The following is a 27,328-nucleotide window of genomic DNA, read 5'->3' as shown; positions in this document are numbered from 1 at the left end:
TAGCTTCCACATATGCGTGTATTTGTCCCAGGGACATGAGAACCCCACTGCAGTCTAGCAGCTGGGCACTGGCAGGGACTGACCTTGAATCCAGGTCTCTCTCATTCTCAAGTCCGCTTGCATTCCACACACCATCACAACCACAGAGCTCATTTTCCAGAAGGTGAACTGGGAACTACAGACATTCAAGGGAAGAAATGATACATGGAGGTAGTAGTCGAAAAGAAAAGGCACACAGAAGAAATAGTACTAGAGACTTCATAATCCGTCAGCCACAGAAACATCGACTCTTTCCTTCCTCTCCTGACAGCTCCTTAGTTCTGATATGAATTTGGGAGACACTGAGGGCTTCATTTCTAGAACTACAGTGGCAAAGAGAGAAAAAGTCAGAGAATCCAACATTCAAACCAGTTCAAACCAGGCTCAATAAAGCCAGGAAGGCTTCACAGCACGTAGGCAAGTTTAAATACATAGCTGGAGAAGAACCTGGCTAACCAAGACTACAAAAACCAAACACACACACACACACACACACACACACACACACACACACACACCAAAATTCCAAGTAACAAAAGCAATGCAGCTCCAGGTAAAGGAACTGAAACTGATACAAGGAACTAAGACTGGAATTCCACACAAAGACAGTGAACCAAACCAGAAGGCCATGGGATGGCTCCCTGCTCTCATAAGAATTAGTTCAAGGGCTATTTAGAATTGAGGCTCTTTGGTTGGTTGGTTGGTTGGTTGGTTGGTTTGGGGTTTTGCTACAAACAGCAAATAACAGACGATTACTAAACATGAACTGTCACGTTCGGCAGTTTCTGATTCTGCCATCATGACACTGAAGTGCACATTACCACATGAGCAGTTATCAAGCATGACACTAGATACCCTGAGGACTTTGCTCGCCATATAAATCACTTTATTGGAAGCAGAAGCTCAGAAAGTTACCACGCAGGCTGCCAGCGTACCACTGACTGCACCAGAGAAGACAAGTGTCAGCATAACTGCAGCAGGATTCCCTCCTGGGCATCAGCTGGAAAGGCACCGGTGAATTCTAGTTTTAACCCATCGCAGCAAAAGGCACCAGAGCCCCAAACTCAGCAACACACAAGAAAATGGCAGTCAATTTTAAAAACTGCTTACAGGGACAGTAAACGAGCAAAGGTTGATTGTGCCAAAACACATTTGTTTTTATTTTTAAAAGTCACAACATTCACAACAGGTTCCTAAATTCAGTCACAAATAGATCAAGTATCACCTGTGAAAAGATTCGAACAGGCCCAACACTCTGTGTGAGGAGAGCGCTAACACTACGCTGCTGGGAGCAGTAAGTCTCCTAGGGAACTGGAACCAGACAAGAACTCCTTGTGAACTGTAGTATCTTCTTTCTGGAATATTTTGTGTAAAAGGATGGATAATCTGTTCATCATTTCAACCCAACTGCCTTTACCACAGCGTAATTCCCCTCAGGAACTGAGAGTCCTCAGTTACTGCGGCCTCTACTCTCATGATCTATAACTAAGAAGATATTGATACATTTCTTTCCATGCATTCTATTTTGTGTTTTCAAACTATACAAAAAGCAGGTGCACAATGTATGTACCATGAAAGCCCACAGCTAAAGGCTTTGTCTTTGAGAAGTGGGGAATAAAACTGAGTCATGTCCCCAATACTCACAACTTACCTGTGTGATTTTTGTTGACTGGACTTAGGCAAAAACTGGAAGCTCTAAGAGACAAAAAATGAAATGAAGCCTTACCTTCTCCTAACAGGCCTGATTCTCCATCTCCTGCATCTAAGATATTATAGAGCACAGACCACACGCAAGAGTCCTGCCCTTGGCTGAAAAGTGAGAGCATTTTTCTCCAATATTGCTTTATGGTTATTCTTTGTGTTCTGACTTCAACTTCTCAGCACTGTCAGATACAAAAGGCCCAGTCTGCCTGACAGTCCTGTTTCATACAGTGCAGAGCTCCTCCACAGGTCTTTATGGATGGCATCCTGAGGTCGCTAACAGATGACAAGCTACTGTCCACCAGGAAACAAACATTGGGTAAATTCTTGATGATTTGCAAAGATTTGCCAATAAAAGCTGACCAGCAAGGTAAGACAAGGGACCCATTCTTTCAAGATTGGAATGCTATTATCCCTAGAAGAAAAGCCTGGAAGAAATTATATCAGAGCTTTAACAAACATTCCCAGCTTTAAGTCTGCGGTTCTTCCCAGGGATGCTTTGCAGAGAACAGTTAATGCGGGAATGTGACTGCCGAAGTTCTCATTAGAGCCAGGTTAATAATTCTCTACCTTTCTTCTCAAAAATTACAAAAATCCCTTTCATCTGTGATGATGCTCTGAGCAAGTATGACTCTGATGCCTGGTTATAATTCTAATCTGAGACAATACCTCTTACAATATAGTTCACCCTGTTCCATAGCACACCAGCATCCGGGGAGTCCTCTCAGAGCAGGGCTCACAGATAGGTAACTCTAGCTCAAAGACATGTTAAGTTTGGCTTGCAGTGGTTTGGTTTGGTTTTGAATGAGCTAGTTGTCGATATTTAAAACAAAAACAAATTAAAATAACCCCCACAATTTCTGATTTCTCTTGACAGCAGGAGGCTCTCAGCACCACTGGCCCACACTGGAGTATGGTAGTGATCAACTACCATACCTATCAGCCTGCCACCTGTTTTGGGGGCTCCAGTCACCCTCTTACATTACTGTGTTGAGCCTGCCTTTACTGTCCTTCTTTACATTAGCTGCCTGCAGGTCTGAGAGGTCTAACTGTGAAGACCCTGTTTCAATATTAAATCAATATTAATATCTGAGACAGCAGCGCTCTACAGGAGATCAGGGTCAAAGAGAAAGTATGGAAGAAAAGAGGTTGGGAGAAGGAGAATGGAGAGGAGAAATGGAGGAAAGAGTGATGGAAAAGGAAGGAGAGAAGGAAATGCAGAGAAGCACAGGACAATTTAAAGGCCACAAGTGAAGGAATACAGAACAGTGTGATGAAAACAAGGCACTTGTGGGGAGATAGCACTAAAGCTCCTTGAAGCCAGGCCGGCCTATAGGAGACAACACCAGAGCCTGAATTGCCAGGGAATCAAACCCGATGGAGAGGAAGGAGGCAGGTGGAGCTTCTTTAGAAGCTAGGGTAGGCCTTTCTACACAAAGGCCTCTTGGTTTTGGTCCACACTGCTCTAATATCCACATGGGTTCTTGCTTTCTTGTATGGTGAGATGTTGATAGGACTACCCTAAGAAGAGAACACTAAGTAACATTACTCAAGCATGCAGGCTGATGAAGCAAAGGAATGAGCAGACCCCAAACCACAGTGCAGAGACTGGAGCGGTATTTGGCCAAATGATGATCTTAACTCAGCAGCTTCTCTGGGTATTTATTTTTAGCTTTGATCAGAACTCATGACCACTGAGGGTTCCTTCAGAGAGGAGAGATGACACACTGCTTCAGTGGATCACCTTTATAAAACCAGTCTGCAGATTAGAAAAAAACCTTGTCATGCTTAATTAAGAATTAGCAGGTTCCCATTAGCCTTGTTTATGAGCATGTCAATCTGAGAGGAGAAATAGTGAGTTTGAAAGAGAGAAGGAAAGGTAGTAGAAAGAGAAAAGGTAGAATAAAAACAAGGTGTAAGTTGTTGGGAAGCAGTTGAAAGCATAAGCTACCAGCGGCTGCTGAATGCATCCCCAAGTTCTCCTGCCCTAAGTGACCTCACAACCCTAGTGCTTCAGCCTTCTCACTTCCACAAGCTGCCACTCCTCAGGAAGCCTTCTCTGGACTTCATGCTCCTCAATTTGCTTACCTGAGGTTTCTGAAAAGGGTTCCGCCTGGAAGACTCAAAACTGGGATAAATTGACCGGCTGGATGCCCGCTGGGCAGGATCTTGGCACACAAATCCTGAATGGGGAATGAGCAGTATTAAGAGCCACCCTTTTCTAAGAAACCAGCCTGTCTGATTTGGGTCAAGCATCTTTAGACTCATCCTAAAGAAGATGATGCTGACTGAGGAGCTAGATGTAATCTTGATTGACACAGACGTGGCATTTTGATGACTCTCAAACAAACGACCAAATCATCTTTTTGAAACACATACCTGGTCATAAAGAAAAGTAATTTGTTGTTGTGTTTTTAAAATAGCTTTCAGGATAGTGAGTGGAGGAAAATGTTTTTACCAGAAGAATACAATAGTAAGTGTGCTATCCTATTACAACCTCCTGGTGATACAGATGATGGCTTACTGCTCATTTCTACAATGATTATTTAAGAAACTGCATTTCACTGGTTTCACTTCCTTCCTTAAAAAGAACTAGATTCTCAACCAAAACGAAGAGAGTAGCTAAGCTCTACAACATCTGCTGGTACAAGTACTAGTTCGCATCAGATGGATTTCACTGTGTCATTTTTTGGGAAATTCTAAAACCCAGTAACAAATCCGAATCCTACCCACCTGACTGCCCATCTCCATTTCAAAGTTCTGGCTTATCTACTTAAAATGGGATTTCTCCCTCAGGCTGCTTTGGCTGTACCACTGCAGAAGGGATCATGTTGAAACCAGCAGAGACTGTCAGGGAGAAATACAGCCGGTCTCCTTTGTAACAGGGCCTCTTCACTGGGTTTCATTTTCCCAGCTCAGAGGAAAATCTATTCTCTGCAGCTCTTTGCTTAATTCTCTGCCTCAGCTCATAATTCCCATGCCCCAGGTCTCAGCCTTAGTTGTGGTTCAGCCCCAGGACAGGATGGAGCCAGGGGGAGTAGAAACATATAAACACTTCCCTGAAAATATAATTTTTTAGTACAAAACATTCAGCATAGCTTAGGAACTGCCAGTTGGCAACGCCTACGGAGCCTGGCAAATGGAAGCTCTAGCTAATTTTTCGTGAGAGTCCAGTTCAGAGCGCACTGCTACTCACCTACAACAGTGAACATATCTGAGATCATACTGGCTTTAATCTTTAGGTCCAGAGGAGCGTCACTAAGAGAACAGAGAGAGAAAAGTGCAATCAATCACTTCATAGGTTAAGAGAAGAGCTGCCTTGTCACGGGTCCCAGTCCAGCAAAGTTCCAAATGGCAGAGAAAGAACACATACAGGACATCAAACCCACAGGAAAGAGAGAAATCTGGATGGAAAATACCAGAAATACAAGCCTTGTGCTAATCTCACCCTCTGCTAGGCAGACCTAGGACCAACACACTGATTCCCTCATATGGAATCTTTTTGCAACTTAAGTTTTGAGCAGGCAGGGGATCACTGTGGGATTCAGAGGCTCCGACTGTCAGTGTACTTAAAGGTGTATGAGTGTTCCTCTTTCAAACGATGTGTTAGTACTTCACCCTTCACTCACTCACATGCAAGACGACATTGTAGGAAGTGGAAGTCTTCATTTTCTGTGCTAACCCAATCTCTTTAGGCTTACAGGGTTATAAATAGGGCACACAGATACGAGCAAGTCCTATCAACATCTCACCATACAAGAAAGCAGGAACTCATGTGGATATGGAGCAGTGTGGACCAAAAACAAGAGGCCTTTGTGTGGACAGGCCTATCCTAGAGCTTAGGTGATCCTCCATGAACCACACTACTCTTGCTGCTGGCCCCACTGTGTCCCTCTGGGACGTTTAACACGGGCTCCTGGATTTCACTGGGCAGTTTGTAAAGGGCTGACTTGACGAAGTGCAGTGCTAACGACTACAGACACTGCCCAGCGGCACACCTCACACCTAAGGTGAGCCAAATCCCCACTCCACCAAGTGCTCAGCATGTCTTTATTTGATGACTTGGCATTCGGCCAGTCTCTCTCATCCTTAAAAGCCCAGCAGCTGGGTGGTCTCCAGCAGAAATCTCTAGGGTTTTCTGTTTAGAAAATCATATAGCTAATAGAAATTCTGTCACTGTGGATATAAGCACAGTTTTCTTTGGTGTTTAAAAAGCATACCTCTTCCCTTCTAAATAACAGATTTGTATTTTTTAAATCTAAGATTCTTAAAAGTTTTAGACATTAACCTTAGATGAACATGAGGCCACAGAACTGAGCCGAAAGACTCTTCTCTGGTGTGCTGGCCCAGTTAACACCTCTAAAGGACTCTATCTTCCCCAAGAATAATGTATTTAGGACTGCAAAACTTTATAATCTGGCTTGGATGGAGAAGTAGTTGTTGTTTTAAATTTGTTCTGCCCTGGCTGTTCTAACTTCAGAGCTACTGAGATGAGTACAGGTGAGTGGGCTGAAACTCTGAGATGCCGTTAGTGCACACAGATAGTGAGCAAACCGAGTGCTTGGTACTGCGTTCACACCCACGCTCTCTGATTAGTAGGACGCTTTGTTCCTAGTTTGAGTTTGGGGTGTCTGGCAGAATATTTTCTCAAGACTATTGCTCTTTCCAATGAAGTAACTCATTATTCATGTGTGTGTGTGTGTGTGTGTGTGTGTGTGTGTGTGTGTGTGTGTGTGTGTTTCAAGTGGTTTAGTAATGCAAGTAAGAAGACACAATCTTATCTGATCATTTTTGAAGAAATGTCAAAAATCAAAATAAGAACTATCCTAAAAAAACAAAACAAACAAACAAACAAACAAAAAAAAAAAACCAAACATGGCTGGGAAGTTAGGGGTCTCTGTCTCCCACAAGGGTTTTGATAACATTCCATAAACTACCTTGTTTTTAAAAGTCTAGTCATTACCATGTAAAAGTCTTTTACCACAAGAGACCCCTCCGAAAAAACAGAACATATTTTAGTGTCAGTGTCAGGTTCATCCTTATCATTCGTTGATAGAACCACTTACCAGGCCAAAGAAGGAGAGAGATTCACTTCCAACAACCATGGCTTCAGAGTATTATCTATGAGCACATCAAAGCCATACAGTTCTGGAAATATAACACAACATGCAAGATCATTTTCCATGCAAAGATCACATAGAGTCAGTCAACTCCCATCTGAGGCCCAGACTCACTGAGCATAAGCAGGAAGCAAAGAACATGAAGTTCCAGAAACACTAGTCTCCTCCAAAGATAATGAGAAGAAAACAGTAAAACCCAACATGCTATCTATTCCTGACTTCTACACACTGAGACGTAACACACAAGACCCCGATGCGCTTAAGGGTAAACAGTGAGGGAGGAAGGAAGCAAGAACATGTGTTACCAATGCCAGCCACATAGGGCTTGCTCTGTGCTGGCCTCCTCTATCCCCTCCCCGCCACACTAAGAAAAGGGAAACATCCCTGGAAGGCACAGCTCCAGGATCCTCCCCTCCTACTTTCTTAACTTTAATACCATGTGCTGCAGCCCAGCTCCGAACTGTAAAGCACGATTACTCTTTCCCTCTCCTACAGTTTCAGTTTCTTTTTGAAGAAAGTAAAACATTCAGAAGGATGCAGAAGACATGGGCAAGTGGTAATGCAGGCTGTGACAGGCTGTCTTCTATCCTTAGTATTACTCAAGGAACGGAGGGGTCAGAGGTCAACTTTCCATGGATTCTGGATTCTTTGTTGATTTTTTTTCCTCTACCTCTCCAGCTATGGCAAGAAGCAAGCTAATGTCCACCGGGCATCTCTTCTCCTAGAATCCCTAGTTTAATGTAGAGCTGCGAGAATGGGAGGCCAGCATGAAGCCCTCGAGTATGACTGCTGTGACCCTCATGACAGGGAAGACTGTGGCACGCAGCCCTCGGAATTCACACTCTAAACCCAGACTCAGATTCCCACTCACTCCTGCCATCAAACCAAGTGCCACTCAATAAACCCTCACTTGCATCTCCTCTCCACGAAAAAACCCTGCAATCCCAAAGCCCACACGCAAAAAAACAAACAGGGCTTTCTAGAAAATTACTCCAACATAAATTTCCCTGTTTCAAGAATTTTTTTTTTACTCTTTAATCTTTTTTTAAAAAAGCTAGAAACATATAGTCTAGAACACAGAAGCCCAAAGCTATAATTCAGACCAAGAAACCTAGGACAGGATTTAAACCCTGGCAACTAGTCTGACCCCACACTACACTATGGCTTGAGGGTGTCACTTCAGTCTAAAAGACATCCTTCAGGCTCCCTAACTTTTCAAAAGTCACTGTCAATAAATGGATATTCAGACAAGCTGTAGCCTATTTCCACTGTATAAGTCAAATAGATACACATACTCTTCTTTATTTGTTTACCTGAGAAAGGTCTTATTGTGTAGCCCGGGCCAACCTCTAACTCCTGATCCTCCTAACACAGCCCCAGGTGCTGAGACTACAGGCATATTCTGCCGCACTAATCTAGACCTAGACAGCCTAGTATTTTCATGAATATGTCACCCTACATAGTAACCAATTAAAACCATACACACCAATCAAAAACGAATAAAAGTTTGGGTTTCATACATTTTCATGTAACTATACAAAACTTACTTTAAGATATAAAAAGGAAGTACCTTCAAACTGGCTCCTTTTGGTAACAAATTCATGCTTTTTTTTCAATAGCTTTCCTAGTCTTTAGTAACAACGACACACTAATCCTCTCCTTAATCTGAGAAAAGATTTTGTCATATGGCTCTAAATAAGACATTTAAAGGGGGAACCCTCAACAGGTATGTTGGCATATATGCGATCACGGTATTTGGGAGGTTGAGGCAGGAAGATCATGAGTTGAACCTGAGTTTGGGCTACACATCAAATGAAAGAAAGGAAGGAGGGACAGGAGGAGGGAGAAAAAGAAAAGGATAGGAAAAGCAAATGAGAGAAGGAACAAAGGAAGGAAGGGAAACAGAAAAACAATGTATAATCTACAAGTCCCATAGCATTACATATGCAAGATACAGAATCTGATACAAGAAAACATCCCTTTCCATTTTTAGGAGCAGAAGCATAGGATTCAACAATCTCATAAAATAATACTTAGCAATAGCATGAAGAACACAATGGCAGCAATGGATGATGCACATGTGGTATGTGGAAAGAACCAGCCACAAAAGAAGACCAACGTAAGATGGATCACAGCTGACGAGAGCCACTACTGAAACTCCACACTGAATTTTAACAGTCATACTTAACCATTTCACTGCAGCAGAGGCAAATTCCAAGAACTCACATTCGGCTAAAAGTCTGAAAAACAATGTTCTGGGAAAAGAAAAACATATCTGACAGTGAGAAAAATCGCTTTTATAGCAGTAAACTAACTTTCACTCCTGTGATAAAGCTGGGCGGGATAACAAGGCCTATGGAGTGTGTCATGCTCCAGAGTCAACCAAGCCTCAATACAACTATGCTTAGAGCAGGTCTGAACCTATAGTCACATGAGAGTTGGGGGAGCAATGCATGCTGCTGTGTGACAGCAACAGACTGCCAGGTCCAACTCACCTCAGTAAGGTTGGCCTCAGTGGTTGGGAGTAAGGTGAAAAATAGTTTGTGTATCAGATCAAACCCTTGAAAAGCATCCAGCTCAACAAAGACACTGAGGGCTGCCTCCTCTGTAATTCAACCATTTCTATTCCTTTATAAGGTATAATTTAGGTATGATGAGGTAGATGAGTCTTAAAGATACAGATTGATGAATCTTGGAATTGGTTACATCCATGTAATCCACACTCATATCAAGGGACACACAGAACACTTTCATCACCCTGGAAGACCCCTCAAGCCTCTTCCTGGTTGATGGCTCATTCCTGACTCATCCTTGACAGCCATTACTTCCATCATCAATTTGTTCTACCCATTCTAGAATTTCATATAAATGGAAATAATACAGTGTATGATTTTTGTCTAGTTTCTTATATTTACCACATTTTTGAGGTACATCTGTCAGGAAGACATATAGAGGTATATAACTTATAATAAAATTCACCCCTTTAAAGTGACCCTTGAAAAGCATCTGGCTGGGTAAACCCAACCCCAATCATGATACAGAAAGATCTTATCGCAGATGCACAGTGGTGCCTCTCTGGTCAACCCTCCCTTTCCGAATATTCGAACAACCACCAATGAATTTCTGCCTAGTCATTTCCTTTTCCAAAAAGTCAAATAAATGAACTATGTATAGTCTATAGTCCTTTTAGAGTAGTTTCTTTCACATAGTATTGTCTTTTGAAACTTACCTATGCTGTTACATGTGTCAAAAGTGTAGTTCATTCCTTTAAACTCCAAAGTAGTTGGTATTCCATAACATGGACATACCACAATTTATCCATTTAGCAGTTGGTAGGTATTTTAGCTGTTTCTAATTTGGGGCCAATACAAATACAGTATCAGCATTTGTGAGTAGGAACTGTGTACACATCAAGTTTCGTTTCTCCTAAGTAAATACCTCCATGTATCTCTTACTTCCTGAGCCATTGTCCTGGCTGTCAAGGAGTGGGGTTTTGGGTGCGGGTGGTGTGAGAGGGGTGAGCTTCTGTTTGGGAGATGCTGTGTAGGAGGGAGAATTCTGGTCCTGTACTAACTTTGTAGTCTGCATGTCATATTCCTCTGTTAGGGTGGATTTCCCTGGCTCCCTCCCCTAAGCAAACAGGTGATAACCCTTGCATAGCACAAGAGCATTACAGTTTCTCGACTATGTGAACTGGCTTTTCTCCCTTCCTATCTGTGTCTCTCCTTCTCTGGAGGGTAAGGGCCGCATCGCATTTACCAGGTTAGATTAAGTGTGCTAATTTGCCAGCAACTTGTTTGCCAGCATGTCAAAAGCTAAAGTCATTTTGAAAGAGGGAGCCTCAACTTAGAAAATGTTGGCACAAAAGACTGGTCTGTGGGCAAGCCAGTAGTCACTTTCTTGGTTGGTGACTGATGTGGGGCAGTGTCACCCCTGCGGAGGTGCTCCTGGGTTGTATAAGAAAGAAGGCTGAGCAGGACAGGGATGCAGGTCAGGAAACAATGCTCCCTCATGGCTTCTGCTTCAGTTCCTGCCTCGCATTGATTTCTCTCAGTGATGGACTGTGGTGTGGAAGTGTAAGCTGCATAAACCCTTTCTTTCCCAAGCTGCTTTTGGTCATGGTGTTTATCACAGGAATAGAAACATAAGGCATAAATAATCTACTCTATAAGTAAAAACATTTAGGAAATGTACAACAAAGGGAAAGGGAGATGACTCAGTTAAAATGCTTTTCCAGACCTTGAGTTCAAGCCCCAGCACCCACATAAAAAGACGGGCATGAGAGAATGCACCTATGACCTCTGTACTGGAAAGTCACAGACCAAAGGAGAGCTGGGGCTTGATGGAGAGCTGAAGCAGTGAACTCCAATTTCAGTGAAAGATCTTGTTCAAAAAAAAAAAACAATAATAATAAAAGGCAAGGTGGACAGTAGCTAAGGAAGACACCAGACACTGATATCTGGGTTTTAAATACTTGTACACACATGTACGTACATAAACACACATGGATGTACATACATAAACACAACTGGATGTGCATACATAAACACACAAGGACACACACATATGCAAACACAGACACACAAATAGGAGGAAAGAGAAAATTTTTGTATAAGTAGAAGCCAAAAAGAGCTGTTCTCCCCTGGCCTACCTACTTAGTCATAACAAAGCTACCAGTCACAGTAAAAATAACAAGAATTCATTTTTTTAAGAAAGAAAATAAATTTATTTAGTTCACTGCAAAAAGAAGAGCTGACATAGCAGTAACAGAAGATCCACTTGCCAAAAGTAAACAGAAATTCTCATTAAGAAAAAGTTATTAAAGACAAATTAAGGAAAAAAATATGATAAAAGATGACTTTTGAAGAAATGGGTGGGTAGTAGAAAACAAGTCTCAAGGAGACTTAAGAGACAGTGTACTAAGCTCCCTCAGAAATAAGAGCCCACTGAAGCCCCAGTCCCAGGCTATGGAATGCTGGCACTAGGAAAGTGCCCACTGTCACTAAGATGCTTTTCTGTAATGAAAATGTTTTCACCTCAGCCTAGGATTTGAGTTTAAAAGCAAAATGAAAGTCTTTATAATGGGTCCAAAAGAGAATTCTGAAAAAAGTAGAGGAAGATCCTCTGGAGAATGAACTTAGTAAGAGGGGAGCCCTGGTGCTGACCTTTGACCTCCTCCCCAGAATCACTATGACATCTATCTAGCTAATGCCTACAATTGCTAGGTCTGAAAGGAGTGTTTAGAATTGGGCACTGTGGACTCAGCAGAAACAGTGCTCTTTCCAAGCCTCATCTGCTAGAAAAGATGATGTCATTGTTCCTGAGATCTCGTTACAGGACAGTACAGGAGAGTCCAGGAGGGAGGCATGCCAGAAGGACTGGACTCATCAGTCATCTTTATGTGGGTGGAGAAATGGCCGGATATCTGGCCTCAAATTTGGCCTGGTCATTTATTAGCCACATGACCCAAGACAACTTCCTTAAACTTGCTGAGTCTTTCCCCTTCTCATAACCAAGGCTTTTATGATATATGGTTGGTAGTGAGTCCCTACAATGTTGTTAAAGAAAAACAGTAGCCTCTTAGCACCTATGCCCCTTCTACAGCAAATGCCCCTCCCCGTCTAAACTGGAGCAAGGGGTAAACTGAAGAGGGGCTTACCTTGAACACTGCCCCTGCCTTCCATTCTTTTACTGTTGGTGGAGAGGTTTGCAAATGGAGAAAGCATGCTACCTCCTTCCATTCCTCTGACAATCATTTATGGACACCTTCCTTTTAAAGAACATGGCCTGACCCTGAAAAATGGTCAAGAGCAGAGGTAACAGAAAACTAAACCAGACTTCACTCAAGAGAGGTATCCTGAACATACTTGGTTCTCGGCAGACAGGGCATGGGTCTCTGATCAAAGCAAGACTAAGCTAGTGGGTTCAGTGCCTAGTCCACATGATCCCACACTAGAGAGGATCAGGATCAGAGCCCATCACTTCAGCCATTCTCACAAACAAAGATTAAACCACTGTCAGCAGCAACGTCTTTGAAAGACAGCTAACATCCTGTTGTTTTTGGCTGTTTTTCTTCAAATGGTCAAAAATAGTTGCTCTCATAGTCAGTAATTTCACAGTGCCAATTTCCTTAGCATATTTAAAGAGTTGCCATTGAAGCCTATTAGTTCAAATTGTACCACATTTTCACAATCTTGAAAGTCAGTAAAATCTGACTGTTAGAAACAGGTTTTATTGGGGGAAGCATCCAAAAATCATATAATTGAAGTCCTATGATCAAGATGGGAAATTGCCAAGATTCATCCTCAGAGGTCCCTGGTTTCAGCCCGTCTCTTTTATTCAAGCTCTTTTACTCACAAGTTCTAGGACCCAAGACAAAGGGTACCACTTAGGGCCTCCACTTCTGTATTGTGACAAATCACTCGCAAAGGTCCTTCTGGATATCCAAGTTTATAAACTAGCATTAAATAACTGAGCTTCAGATGGTCTGTTATGGTTGAGGTATAGGTAGTATTAACAGTGCAGGCACAGGAATATAGCAACATTCCAGGGAAAACTGATTTTAAGAATACAAACCGTGCACTGCTCGACATTAATCTCTGCTCTGTACACAGCCAGAGAGGAAAGAGTTACATATGCAGAAAAAGTGCTGACTGGGAATGCTGAAGGTATCTGGAGACAGTACAGGTGGCAAGGGGGCTGAAAAATCACAGGACAGAAATCCCAGTGACAGAATCTCCTGACAGTAATCTGCAAATGGAAGGCCAGAAACGGCCACCTAAGCATACAGGGAACCCCATCTTACGTTCTGTTTCCCCTAAAAGTATGAGTACTCTGTTTAAACAAAAACTTCCAGGAAGCTCTCAATTCCTGTCTACTCTGACACACATTCAAAGCTTGCTCCTTATAACACAAACCCCAGGGGAGGCTAAGAGTTAGAGGGAGACAAAAAGATTCACACAATATACACAAATATACAAAATCCTATCTCACAGGAGAGGTTAATGAAGCACACAGAAACCCAAGGCTAACAGGAATTAGAACCACAGAAGCCAAGAGACGGTCAACAACTTAAAAAACTCCAGATGCCCTGAGTTTACTAGAGCTAGGTCCAGGCAGGGAAGGGGAAAGGAGACCCTGGCTGATGGGTCTTGGGATGTTTCTCTGAGTCAGAGAGAGTTGCTGCCCTTCTTTCACACTGATTTCTGAGAGCCCATTCCTAAGCTTCGAACAATCAGGTTATAGAGAATGATACAGAAAAGAAATACCCAGAAAAGTCTTCAAGATTAGCTACTTAGAACAAAGGATTTTTTTTCTATACCAAGGACCATCAGAAATTTACCAACATAGGCAAGCAGGGGTATAAAAGAAACTTTTGATCTTGAAAGCTCACAGCATGTAGAGTCAATTCTGTTAGCCTCCACAGCAAATAGACGACAACTCTAGAACTGCAGGCCTTACCACATCAGATCTACCACAAAGCCTACTGCTAGGCCACCAAGAAGAATGAGAACAAGCACCCAGCATTCATCTATCAAACATTTCCCAACATTCCCTGTGACAGCCATCACCAAGGAGCTTCCACTCAACCAGGAGAAACACACACATAAATAATGCCAGAGGGCAGGCAAGAGACATTGCAGAGACATGAATAGAGTACTGGGGACTGAGTACTCCTCAGGATGGGAGTCGACCTTTACAAGGGGCATTAGAAAAAAAGACCACCAAAGAAGTGATGCTTGGCTTTCCCTGGAAGGATGCTGGTGACCTGTGAGGTAAAACAACAGGAGAAAAGTAGTAGTTCATCCACGAGATAAATCAAACACACACAAAGGCAAGGAGTTAGGAAAAGGTGCCTGGAGCTCTGACTTAACATAAGCAGATGGGATGGGAAAGCAGTCATGAAGACTATTAAGAACTCAAGAAGATAAACTCAAAGACTTTGGGGACGGCACCTACGCATAAGACAGGAAAGTATCATAAAGCAGAATAGAGCACATGTGGCAGTAACAGGACAGGGTGCTGTGCTCAGCAAGACTTCAGAGAAGCAGGAGAGTGAAGGGAGTCTTGAGGGAATGAGAGAATGCAAGGCAGGCGGGAGGGTGTCCTAGCTAGACACAGAACTGTGCACACTGGTGCACTTCCCTTCCGTAAGATCAGGGTTAGAAGACACTGCAGCCTTTTCTTCTATTCTACAATTTTAGACCCTGACTTATCTGCATCTTCTATTTAGTCTCAACAGTTCCCCTACTTGAGCACCAGTCAAATACATGCTACAATAATCCATTAAAGAGACCAAGAATTAGAATGTCAATTAAAAAATTAATAAAGGTAATTTTTATGAAGTATAGCTTCAAGGCGAGACTGGTGCCAGATGCTTTCTTTGTTTGCATCACCTCACTGCATCTTCACAGTCCTCTCGGGAGGGAGATACCTCATGGCTGCCATTCATAATCCAGAAAGTGGAAATTACAGCAACTTTCTGAAAAATACCCAACCAAAAAGACTATACAAGGCTATACAAGCCTATAAACCATGTTCTTTATTTCACCTCCAGCCCCTAAGGAAGGGATCCCTCTCCCATTCTCACTGTATATCACTCCATCCCACACTTTAACTAGCAATGCTATATCAGTAACCCTGTGTGCTTTTTTTAAACCAAGGTCCAACGTGTGCCCAGAGGCAACCTGGCCTTATGGCCTTTCATACAGGTAGTCAATGCTAAGTTCCTATCCATGGAGAAAGCAGGCATGCACATAGGCAACCTTGGTGTGACAGACAGACACAGTTAGTAGGTCAGGAGGTCATGGGTTTTCTGATCCAGGTTGTGAACTGCTTGTTACACTTTCTCCATACTATCAAAAAGAAACAGAAGGGGAGGAGAGAAGGGAGAAAAACAAGTAGGAGAAAGAAGAGGAGGGGGAGAAGAACCCACTAGGAAGAAGAAAACAAAAAGGAGGAGTCATCGGAAAATGGGAGAAAGCACACACTGGTACCAGCCAGAGCTTCTTGGATCTGTTCCCAGTCTGGCAGCCAGAGAGCTCTGGAATATATTTGTTAGGGCTGGATTCCTGTACAGCCTATTGCAAACTTTTTCTGAGTGTATCCTGACAGAGAGACCCACACTTCAGTTTCAATCCCTGTTCCCTACACAGAAAGGGAGTTATTCCCCCAGAGATTCCAATGAAAACTCACCACCTCTACCACTGGCTTCTTGATAGAATTTGCATCTACTCTGTGAGCTTAAGAAAACAAACCCAGGACGTGCCCCTGACTCCTATAGAAATCACTATGCCCCACTAGCTGAGGATCCCAAGACCCTTCTCACAAAACACAAGCATCTGGCAGCTCCTTACCAAAACAACTGCTGCGGTGTGGAACAAAGGTTTTACAGGCAGTGGCGATAGCTAGTTCAGCAGAGATTATTGTCTTAATGATCAGGTCTTCCACATGGGCCATCAATGCTGCAAAAACAATCTTTTGTAATGAAAACAGAAACACTATAATGCATGCAATAGTAGAAGCAGACTCCAGGTTACAGTGCAATTATAAAAGCAGGTGTGCACATTCAAAAAGCATCAAAATGGTGGTCTTCAGAATGGGTGCTACAGGGTCGGCACACATGCAGAGATGGACACAGGTGCAGGTGGCCTGTGACAGAGGTACAGACTGCAGAACAAGCCTTTTCTTCCTTCTCACTTTCCTAGCACCCTTTCCCCATGCACAAACAAAGTCTATTTACACACTGCTTCCCAGGCTGCCCAAGGCTCAGCAAGGATTCTTTTTGACTCCAAGCCCCGAACTTAAATTCCACTCTACATCCTCCTACTCAGCCACAAGAATGAGGGAGCTCAACTTAGGAAAGTTAGAACTCAGAGCCAATATAGCGCCAACTGCACGCACACTGCAATGCAGTGTACAAAATGCCACAGTATCTTAGTTTAGCACAGCACTCGAGAAGGATAAATTCATTGAGGACTAAGAGAAAAGTGATACTTTCCAAATTAGAGCTAAGAACAGAGATCTGGGGGTCGTAGGAAGTCTGTTCTCCACTCTAAGCCACAGGGAAAGAACAAGAGCAGGCACCATGGGCTTCTCAGCATCTTTATCAGGAGGCCCTGGTGAGAAGTAGTAAAACAGCACTGAGGAGTGAGGTCAGGGGCTGGAGAGACGGCTCAGCAGTTAAGAGCACTTGCTGCTCTTACAGAGGCCCTGCATTCGGTTCCCAGCACCCATGTAGGGCAGCTCACAACCTCTTATAATTCCAGCCCAAGAGGATCTGCATGCATACACACATGCACACACACTGCATACAAATAACAGAACTATTTTTTTAGAGACTGGAAGGAAAAAGGTCTGATACTCACCAGTTGTATCCTTGCCTTCTTGTTTCAGGTACCTAAGCATGGCACTCATACTCCACTTGTTCCCATAATCCTCCACTTCTGGATCATCACAACTAAAAAGAAAGGAATCGAAGCTACATATGCCAAGAGGTCTGCTTTTCTCTGTGCTTTGAGTATTTAAGAAAAACATTCAGTTTGCTGACTTCAACCTGGTTTTCCCTGGTTCTTCTGTAAGACACCCTTTCTATTAATTTCTTAAGAGAAAGACAACTGTGGAGAGTTTGCTTGTATAAAGAGGGTAAAGAAGAGAGCTAATTCTTCCACATCAAGAATAAGTGAAGAATAATAAATTAAGAGTGGGATATAGCACATCTAGTCTTTGAAGTGAATGTCACATAAGGTCAGCAAACAACCTCCGATGCCATTCAGACCAGAACTGAGTCGGGATAGGTTAGTACGCTAATGTACTATTGTATTATAAGGAGCTACACAGGCTTGCTTTGACACACTAGCAAGCCTCCTGTCTGGGTAGTCACAGCTACCTTCCCAAACCTCTCAAGTTCCACTGACGACACAAGGCAATGGGGTGACTTGAGCTCTAGGGGGCAGAGAGTTCTAGGCATCCACTGCCACAAAATGGTGAATGGGGTGAGCTTCCATGAATGTCACCCTGCCACCAGAGATATGTGCTTTGCCACTGACATCTCAACCCTCAGCACCCTTTCCAGTTCTATCCCTGTTCATCTAGACTGAGAGACGTGGCAGCTTTAAGCAACTCGATTGCTGGCCATAGGACACTTGATGAAACCTCCCACACTTTAGCAACTACCCCACTTCTAGATTCTTTCCTTCCTTCCTTGGACGTGGTGGGAACTTATTTTTAGTCTGAATAGAAAGTGACTGTTTGGGTTTCTTTTCTATTTTTCCACTTTCCTGGCAAAATTTTCAGGATGAAAGAAAACAGAGCAAAAATAACATTTGCACACAGCTGGGTCGGCACTGCTTTCCTGGTTCTTCTCTGAGAGGGCCTCATTTCTTTCTTTAGTTTTATCTTTTCTTTTTTCCTCTGGTCATTGAAGTGTACATTAGAAAATTTCAGAAGATACATAAAAGCAAAGGAGAAAAAGCTAAAAACTGACATCCTAATCTTACACTTCGTAGTTAGAGAGAGTGAACATTTCATGACCCATCCTTTTCTTATTTCTCAGCAACATAAGAAGCTTTAGTAACAGACTGGTTCAGTCAAGTGCTTGCCTCATGTGCTGGCTCACTACACTTCCCATCAAATGACACACAGGAAAGATGTGGATTGATAAACTGATTCTGTACATACATCCTTAAGGTTAAATTCATAGAAATGGAACTACAGTGTCAAGAGATACAAATAATTTTAAGCTTTAGATATGATTTCCAAGCTGAAATTCTGACCCCCTAAGTCAAGTAGGGAAAGAGGAATGGCAAAGGCATATTTTAGTAGAATAGGGTGCCCTCTGTCTGGGTACACCATAGAGAAGCAGCAGCAACAGCAGCAATGCCTCAAAACTGATACTGGAGGGGCTAGAGATGGCTCAGCAGTTAAGAGCACTTAACCTGCTGAACCTGTATTCAATTCCCAGTACCCACACAATGGCTAACAACCATATATAACTCCAGTTCCAGGGATCTGCTCCCTTCTTCGGGCTTCTGAGGGAACCAGGCACACAGAGACAGAACACCCATTCACAGAAAAGTAATTGTTTTTAAAGGTGACCTCTCAGTGTCACCTACATGTTCCTGTTAACTGCCATGTCTCCACCCTCACAGCTGAAGCTGACTTCTAGCCCTGACCCAGGGTATGGTACCTCACATAGTCTCCACTCTTCTTGTTCACACTGTAGTTTGTCAGGTGCATGAACTGGTTCCGAATGTTCTTGGAGCCTTGATCGTATCGCACAGTTGCAAACCTGACAGGAAGAATGGGTTAATGCCAGGAAAGTTCAGTGGACCTGAAGATTGCAGAGCATGCAATAACATGGAGGATGGAGGATGTCATCATCATCTTACAAGAAGAAGGTGACAATAGTATCTAATTAATACTGATCTCCGCTAAATGACAGTTGCTATGAGAAGTGTCTTCTATACACATTATCAGTTCAACACTAAAAGCCGCTCTATGAAATAGATCTATGCTACATCTAAATTTTAAATAGATATAAAACTAAATATGACCCATAAATACTAAATAACTTGGCCAGGCATGGTGAAATACATCTTTAATCCCAACACTTGGAAGGCAGAGGTCTGCCTGGTCTACACTGAGAGTTCCAGGTTAGCTAGAGCTGGAAGAAGATCCGGTCTCAGAAAGAAAGGAAGAGAGAGAGAGAGAGAGAGAGAGAGAGAGAGAGAGAGAGAGAGAGAGAGAGAGAGAGAGAGAGAGAAAATGAATGAACCTGAGTAACTCTTCCAAAAGCAAACTCCAAACCCTATGGCTTAAACACTGTTAGATACTGCTTTTCTTATATCTTCAATCAATGGGAAGAATGAAAATTCAAAATGCAATAATTCACAACCTCGGGAACTCCACGTGGGATACTACCCACAGCTATGAAGCTTCAAGGACACCTACTCAAGGTCTACTCAGTGACTGGAATAACGACATTTTACAGGAGAAAAGAAAAAGGAAACATGGTTCAGCACAGTGACTGCAGACTTGAACCACATGCACAGAGTGGATTCCTACTGACCTAGGAAGCACCATAAGCACTAGTGAGAGGAAACACAACACAGATAGACAGCACAGAAGGCCTTCTGAACTGGGAATGAAAGCAGAAGACAGAAGGGCTTCCACGTGGCGTCCAGAGCAAGTACAGCGGCCACCTGTCGCCCTGGCCGACTGTCAATATTAGACGAAAGCACAAAGCACACTCGCCCGCCTCTGCAGGCAGCAGGCAGGGAAAGAGAAACTGTCCAGCGAGGCTTGGCATCAAAACTGCCTCTCAAGACCATGCTTATGGTGAACACGAGGCCCATTCACTCACTGCTAGTGCCACAGCACCCTGCCCTAAAGTGCTTTCCCAAGACACATATCCAAGTGTGTGAAAAAGCCTAGAAGGCCACAAGCTTATTTTCACATGATTTACAAACGGTTTAGATATGCTTACCCAGACTAGGAAGTCAACATGATTTTTACCGCATTAAAGGTCAGCATTTAAATTTTTTCCTCTTCTCTATTTCTTCTCAGCCACCCCACTATCTCTACTCCCTAATTCCCTGTACCAGAAAAACACAGGAGCTAAAGGAAAAAAAAGGAAAAAACAAACCCAAGAAACTAAAATAAACAAACATGAGGCCAGGAAGAAGGATGTGGATGATGAGAAAATTTTGACGAGGCATGTATGACTAAAGAGAGCTTGACAAGCATTGTGTCTATGCTTGAGAAAGGCCTCAAAGCTCCCATAAACTTCTTGGAGTTACCATTTAACTCTTCATCATCATGTGGTGGCCAACAAACTTTGCTTTTACATCCTAATCTTCATATAGAGAGTGATTCTCAGAGCAGGTGGGAGAATCACTCTGAATTCTCTCTGAAGGAAATGCAGAGGAACCAGGCAAGATCCACAACTCCTACCTCCAATCATGGTGACACATTACTTGCCATCATCTCCCTCAACAAGTACTAAGTATGAGAGAGAGAAAGTTCTGGTCAGGAAAGGAGGTATCTCTTCTTGTCTCACTCTGCATGCTTGACTCCATCTGGCCAACAGGAAAAGCCCAGGGAGGCACACAGAGAGCTGGATCTGGGGTTCCATGTATTTACACCCCACATGCTTTTCAAAAAGGCTGGATTTCTACAGATCATTGTTTTCCCTCTTCATCTTCCTGTCACTGGAGCATCTGATTCTAAAACCCAGCATGGACAGTATTACCAATGTCATGGAATGGAGTGAGCTTCTACTGGGTCCAGGAAACATGATGAAAGAATTGTGGGTGGCTCTTGTTCTCTTTCTTCTTCTCCTTGCCTTCCCACTTCACCTCTCTCTCCTCATGCTCATGGCTGGTCTCTACTTCACTTCTCTTCTCCCCTGCCCTCTCTCTGCCTCTACTACCCTCTTAACTCCCCTCCCCATGTCCTGAATAACTATTCTATACTAGATAGATAGATAGATAGATGGATGGATAGATAGATAGATAGATAGATAGATAGATAGATAGATAGATAGATAGATAGAGCGAGCGAGCGAGCGAGCGATCGATCGATCGATCGATCGAGGGTGAAGAGAAGTGTTAACAGCAAACGCCCCTGACAGGGCAAAAGCACTGACTCTAACGTCCCTCAGCTCAAAGAACAATACAAGAAGACAATGCAGAAGGAAGGCTGAGCTTAGCCAGTGAGATCTCACAGCTCTCATGAATCTGTGTTAACAGCCACACTCACCTCTGACCACCACTGCCTTCTTGCTGCCTAGACGAGAAGTGACACAACTACCAAATCTGGTCTACTAGTCCACTTCTGATGATCTAGTTAGCCTACACTGGTTTGGTTTGGGATGGTTTTTCTTTGGTTTTGCTTTTAACATGAATGACTTGGCTAGCTAACTTCTTGCAGCCCCATGAGGAAGACAGTGTATGGGCTGAGACGCAATCCCTGGGAAATATAGAAAGTTATCTAGGCACAACAATAGCCCCAAGGACTCTAAATCCAGAGATTGGAGAGCTTCTAAGTGGGGAGCCAAGAGATTGACTACAAACAAGAAAACTGAGTAAATAAACAAATGTTTTAACGCCTGGTGATAGTGGCACACACCTTTAATTCTAGAGATTAAAGAGGCAGAGGCAGGTGGATCTGTGAGTTGGAGGCTAGCCTGGTCTACATAGTGAGTTCCAGGACAGCCAGGGCTATACAGAGAAACCCTGTCTTAAATAAAAATGCTAAAGATAGTAGGAGACAGCTTTTTCTTTGTTGGAACAGAGAAATAAAAATATGTAAAAGAGAAAAGCAAGTTTACACTCTGAACTTTGAAGAATCATAAGCCCATATGACATATACATGCTTCCTAGGTCTCTCTCCTGCAAGCCCTAGAGCAGTGGGGTCATCAAGTCCTCCAACCTCTGACTCTAAAAGCAATTCTCCATGACCAAGTAAGCAGTACTCCTTGGAGATATGACTGATTGTAGGGCTGGGTCGGAACAAGAAGAGCCTAAATGCCTTATACTCAAAGAATGATGGAGACATGTCAAAAGGACACGAAAATCAGTGTACAGGGGCTCCCACTGGCTAAAGCTGGGACAAAAAGAGCAGGAAAACTAAACAGTATAATAAAGGGGCCCACTAAATAAAACAGAAGTACTTCCCTATATACTTGTAAACAGATGAATATATAATAGAAAGAAAAAACTTTTCCTTGAAGTAAAATGCAAAATAATACAAATAAAAGGATAATGGAATTTGAAAATCATCATCCAGTAGTCATTGCTCCAATAATTCACTTAAGAAACATCAATAGATATGAAAGATATTGATAAAAAATGAGACAATGAATGAGGTTTTACATGTCTTTTAACTACCTCCTCATAATTCTTGGTAATCACAGAGAGAAGGTAAAGACACTTGACAATCGAGGATTCTGGTAGGCACAACCCTTAATCAAATACTAAATAATTAGCATGTGCCATCAAATATCCTGAAATGAGAATTTACCATCGCTTCTGTGGTATTCTGACCCCAAATGAATAGCTAAAGTCTAATCATGAAAAAAAATATAGACAAATCCAAATTGAAGGACAATTTGGAAAATGACTAGCCTGTCATTTTCCAAAACACTGAGGTCATGAAGTCACAGAAACGTGGAGCTGCCCCAGACTAGAGTCTGGAAGGGACTCGACGATTGAGCCAAACAGCCATCCTTGATGGGGTCCTCTGGTTAAAAAGAATGCTAGTTGGACCGTTCTGTCGAGCTGAATGGGGTCTCAGACAGTAAAAGGTGGCTCTTTGCACTACTCAGATAGCTTTTTCACACATCCATATGGTTTCAAACTTCAAAGTGTTAAAGGAAAGTAGTAAGTTTCTTGTGAAGTTTAGAACAACAAAAGACCTGGTGCTTCCACTGCGGGTGACCGGCAAGCATTGTGCCGCACAAGTGCCTTCAGACAGGAAAGCCACTTTCCCACTCTCAGTGCCCACTGCCAAGCAATTAGGTCTGTGACCTTGGTGTTAGAGCAGCGGTTCTCAGCCTTCCTAATGCTGTGCGCCTTCAACACAGTTCCTCAGGCTGTAGTGACCCCAACCATAAAATTATTTTCATTGCTACTTCATAACTGCTACTGTTATCAATTGTAATGTAAATATTTGATTTACAACCCCTGTGAAAGGGTCAGTCAGTCCCCAAAGGGGTCCCAACCAAGAGGCTGAGAGCCAGTGGGCTATACCTGTTACACACTATCACATTTCAACCTATTCAGACCTGAAAGTTTCAACACAATTTCTCTATTAACAAGTCAGAGGAATCAGTAATTTCCTAGGTAATTCAGGATCAAATTTGCAAATACTCAGCTGAAATCCTAAATCAGTGTGCTAAATCCTTAACCTCCATCTCAAAGGAAATTAAGATTTAAGATACCTAGGCCCTCCAATGGAGTCTCACAGTGTATACACACAATTCAGAGCAGGCCCCCTGGCTATAGAAAACAAACTCAATGGGATTTTTGGTAATTTTTTGGTCTTACACTGCTTTGTTTGAACATTTTTTTGCCTTCCTGGTCTTATGCTGGTATATTATGGCTTTCAATTTTGTGTTTTCATGGGCTTTGTGTATGTGTTTCTCATGCTTTTTCTTCGTTGTTGTTTAATTACCAGTCTGGTTTTTTATTCATTTGTTTTCTAAAAAGAAAGAATGGGCACAGTTGGACAGGTAGGAGGTGGAAAGGATCTGGGAGGAGATAGAGAGGGAAAGCCCTGATCAGAATACATTGTGTAAAAAAATACTTTCATTTCAAAAGTAAAGTGAGTGCTATTCGGGGGAGGAGAAGTATGTTGGGCCCTCAAGATGGCTCAACAGGAAAAAGCACTTGTCACCCAGCCTGAAGATCTGAGTTAGTTCCCTAGGATCCACACAGAAGAAGGAGAAAACCAATTCCCACAAGTTGTCCTCTGACTTCCATATGTGACTGTGATGTGTATGTACAGAAACAGACAGCAGATTTGTGTAACTTTTAAAATTTAACATTTAAGAAAGCCTACACAACAGAATTTCATAGTCTTGACCTTTATGCCAAGAAAAAAATGGGATCTTATTTTCTTAGATAATCTGAACTCTGGGCTCTTAGAGTTCACAGATAAAAAATGAATCGTATGTCCATTTTTTTTTAAATCAATCTGAAAACAAATATGGTGTGATGGTTTGTATGTGCTCTGCCTACGAAGTGGCACTATTAGAAGGTGTGGCCCTGTTGGAATAGATGTGTCACAGTGGGTGTGGGCTATAAGACCTGTCCTAGCTGCCTGGAAGTCAGTCTCCCACTAGCAGCCTTCAGATGAAGATATGGACTTTATTTTGAAAATGAAGTCTTAAAAGCTATGGCTTCTCCTTGCTGATGTTTCTCTCTTGGAAGCAGCACAGTAGTCATGACTTCTCTGAACCCCAAGAGAGTGACTGAAGAAATGCCTTCATGATAAGAAGACATACAACAGGCCTCGACTTAGCAATAGTTTGATTCACATGTATTCTGCTTTATGATGTTGTAGGAATAATCTGCATTTTGAAGAAATGACACTTTCAGTTCTAGATGTTCATCTTCCCCACTCTACCAATATGCACTGGTCCTGTCTTGTGACCCTGAGCAGTGCAGCAAGCTGTAGCCAGTTGCCCAGTCAGGAGGGCAACAACCATACACTATAGTAAACCATATTGCTAAGCTATCATTTCTGACAAGTTAGGTGTGTTAAACGCATTTTCAGAGGCTGAGAGACTAGGAGCTCAGTGGTTAAAAACACTGGCTGCTCTTCCAGGGAAGCTGGGTTTAATTCTCAACACCCAAGTATAAGCTCACAACCACCTCTGACCCCAGAATCTTTCTTCTAGCTTCTTTCAGCAATATGTGTATGTAGTACACTTAAATATACACAAGTAAAACAATGAGCATGAAATACAAATAATAAAATCTCTTTTAAAATGTACTTTCAACTGATGCTATTTCCAACTGAGGTGACTGGTGTCAGCCAGATCTTGATAGGCAGGCAAACGGGAAGAGGAGCCATGACTAGGAAGCAAAGAGAGCAAACATCCAGCTTCTTCCTCATATTTCTGACCACACACAAAGGCCTACAGGCTTTTCCTCCAGCCACTAGAGCCACACAGCCTGTGGACCAGTTTGACAAGGTTCTACAAGTTCAAGGCCAGATCAGGACATGTCTACTCCAAAACTGTGGCTCTATCAGTCTCCCTTCATTCAAACTGACCAAGCCTAAACTCAGAGAGGAGGACCCTGTGAAGACCCCTCTAAGACCCATAAATCCCCAGCCTCTGAGGAAAGACCAGGCTTTGCTTCCCAGGTCCCCATTCTGCTCTGCAGGGTCTTTCTCTGAATGTGCCTTGCCTTGTGCTTCCTCGCCCCTAATAAAAGCCTTTTGTTAACCAGCTGATTCTGTGGTCTGTCTTGAGATCTTTCCCTGCTACTACTTGCCGCACATGATATTTGAAGTGGTTTGTGTTTGTTTTTCCTGCCTTTTAATTCTTTAACTGACAGAGGAAAAGGGAAAAAAACAAACAAACAAAAGAACCTACCAAGACCCCTAGATGGTAAGAAAGAAACAGCCATGCTGGAGCATGACTCGGTGGTGATCAAGATGCATCTGCAGTGGGGATTTATAAACAGTGCTACAGCTCCTCAGTGCTTGTTTCAAGACCTTTACCAACGTAGAAGCAAATCGGGAAGCAACAGTCAGTGAGATCTTACTAACTTTTCTCCTGTGTACAAACAGTGGCGTGGCCTGAAGAGTGTGATGGTGGATACTTAGTCAGCATAATGGAGCCTATGTATGGGAGAGTTAAGTACTCAGCTTGGCAGATACATCTTCTACATTCAGAACAAATACGCAAACAAAGGAGATCACAGGAGTAGCACCTGAGTTGTCTTTAGCATTAGAGCTTCCTGATGAGAGGTCATGGGCAATGAGACTTCATCCCAGGCATCCTTGCCAGAAGCCACTGGGTTTCATCCTGGCCTGACCTAGAAAAATCTGATGGAAGAGAACAGGAGGCCTAGAGCTCTGATCTGCTGTCAACCAGCTGCAGCAGGGAAACTGCCAGAATGCTGCAGTGATGGGCAGCGCCCTGCAGAGCGTCTGGGAGGGGATTACCAGCCTGATCCTCTGTCCTCAGAGCCAGAAATGACTCAAACTTCACAAACAGCAAAGGCCTGCCAGGGAGAGTGACAGTAAGGCTAGGAAGAACTTCTCCCTGTCGCTGGTATCTCTTCCCCTACTTGCTGCTGTGGCAGATTCTGGACAGTGTGCAGCCAGTGAGGTAATCTGAATTCCTTGGCAATCAGCAAGTACCTGAATTCTTTTAAAACCACAGGAATCTAGCACAGAAAAGGTAAATATCCCCTAGAAGCCAGTGTTAATTAGCAAGCAAGGCTACTGAAGAAGGGCCTAGAGGTGGGGGAGGAGAGAAAGGCATTACAAAATGATCTGGGGTCTCTTCTGCATTTCCACTGGGTAATATGGCTAGGGAGGGCTGTGCTAGAAGCAGCCTTTTCGGAGTCTTTTCCCACTTCTCTGACCTAGGTTGCAACCCTCACAACTCCCCGTGGACGCTTTCATGAGCTGGGGCTACCTTTTGTTGAGTCACTGATAACACACATGGTTTCCAACTCAATATCTTTTTAATTAAAAATAAATTCTTGTTTCAGTGCAAATTTGTCTATTAACTTTGTCTCAGAAGGGACTGTCTCAGATCATTTATATTCCAGATTGGATCTTCCAACAGCTGTAGAATCCAGAACAAAGTCTCTTTAGATTCTATTTTTGACACAAAAAATGTCACCATTTTGGTGAGAACAATACCCCTATCTCTGGAGTCTTTCCTACTAGGCAAAACAGCAACCTGCATGGGAACTCTACAGCAGGGACCTGTATGGGGACTC

At 42.9% G+C, this 27,328-nt stretch overlaps 1 protein-coding gene across 11 annotated transcripts in view; it reads right to left on the bottom strand.

The window, feature by feature from the left end:
• The window catches only part of Ttll5 (tubulin tyrosine ligase like 5), a 219,707-nt gene that overhangs the window by 151,172 nt on the left and 41,207 nt on the right, over nt 1-27,328 (bottom strand). For all 11 annotated transcript variants that reach the window (XM_032908172.1, XM_032908171.1, XM_032908169.1 and 8 more), the window contains 6 exons: nt 19,048-19,149; nt 17,228-17,319; nt 16,217-16,324; nt 6,807-6,888; nt 4,937-4,998; nt 3,829-3,923 (listed from right to left, as the gene is read on the bottom strand). In XM_032908172.1, coding sequence (XP_032764063.1) covers nt 3,829-3,923; nt 4,937-4,998; nt 6,807-6,888; nt 16,217-16,324; nt 17,228-17,319; nt 19,048-19,149 — 541 coding nt within the window. The remainder of the gene's footprint in view (nt 1-3,828; nt 3,924-4,936; nt 4,999-6,806; nt 6,889-16,216; nt 16,325-17,227; nt 17,320-19,047; nt 19,150-27,328) is intronic.

Source organism: Rattus rattus, chromosome 7 (genome assembly GCF_011064425.1).
Source record: "Rattus rattus isolate New Zealand chromosome 7, Rrattus_CSIRO_v1, whole genome shotgun sequence".
In the NCBI taxonomy this organism is placed as follows: Eukaryota; Metazoa; Chordata; class Mammalia; order Rodentia; family Muridae; genus Rattus; species Rattus rattus.
The sequence above is the reverse complement of the archived record's forward strand: the minus strand, read 5'-3'. Positions and strand labels throughout refer to the sequence as shown.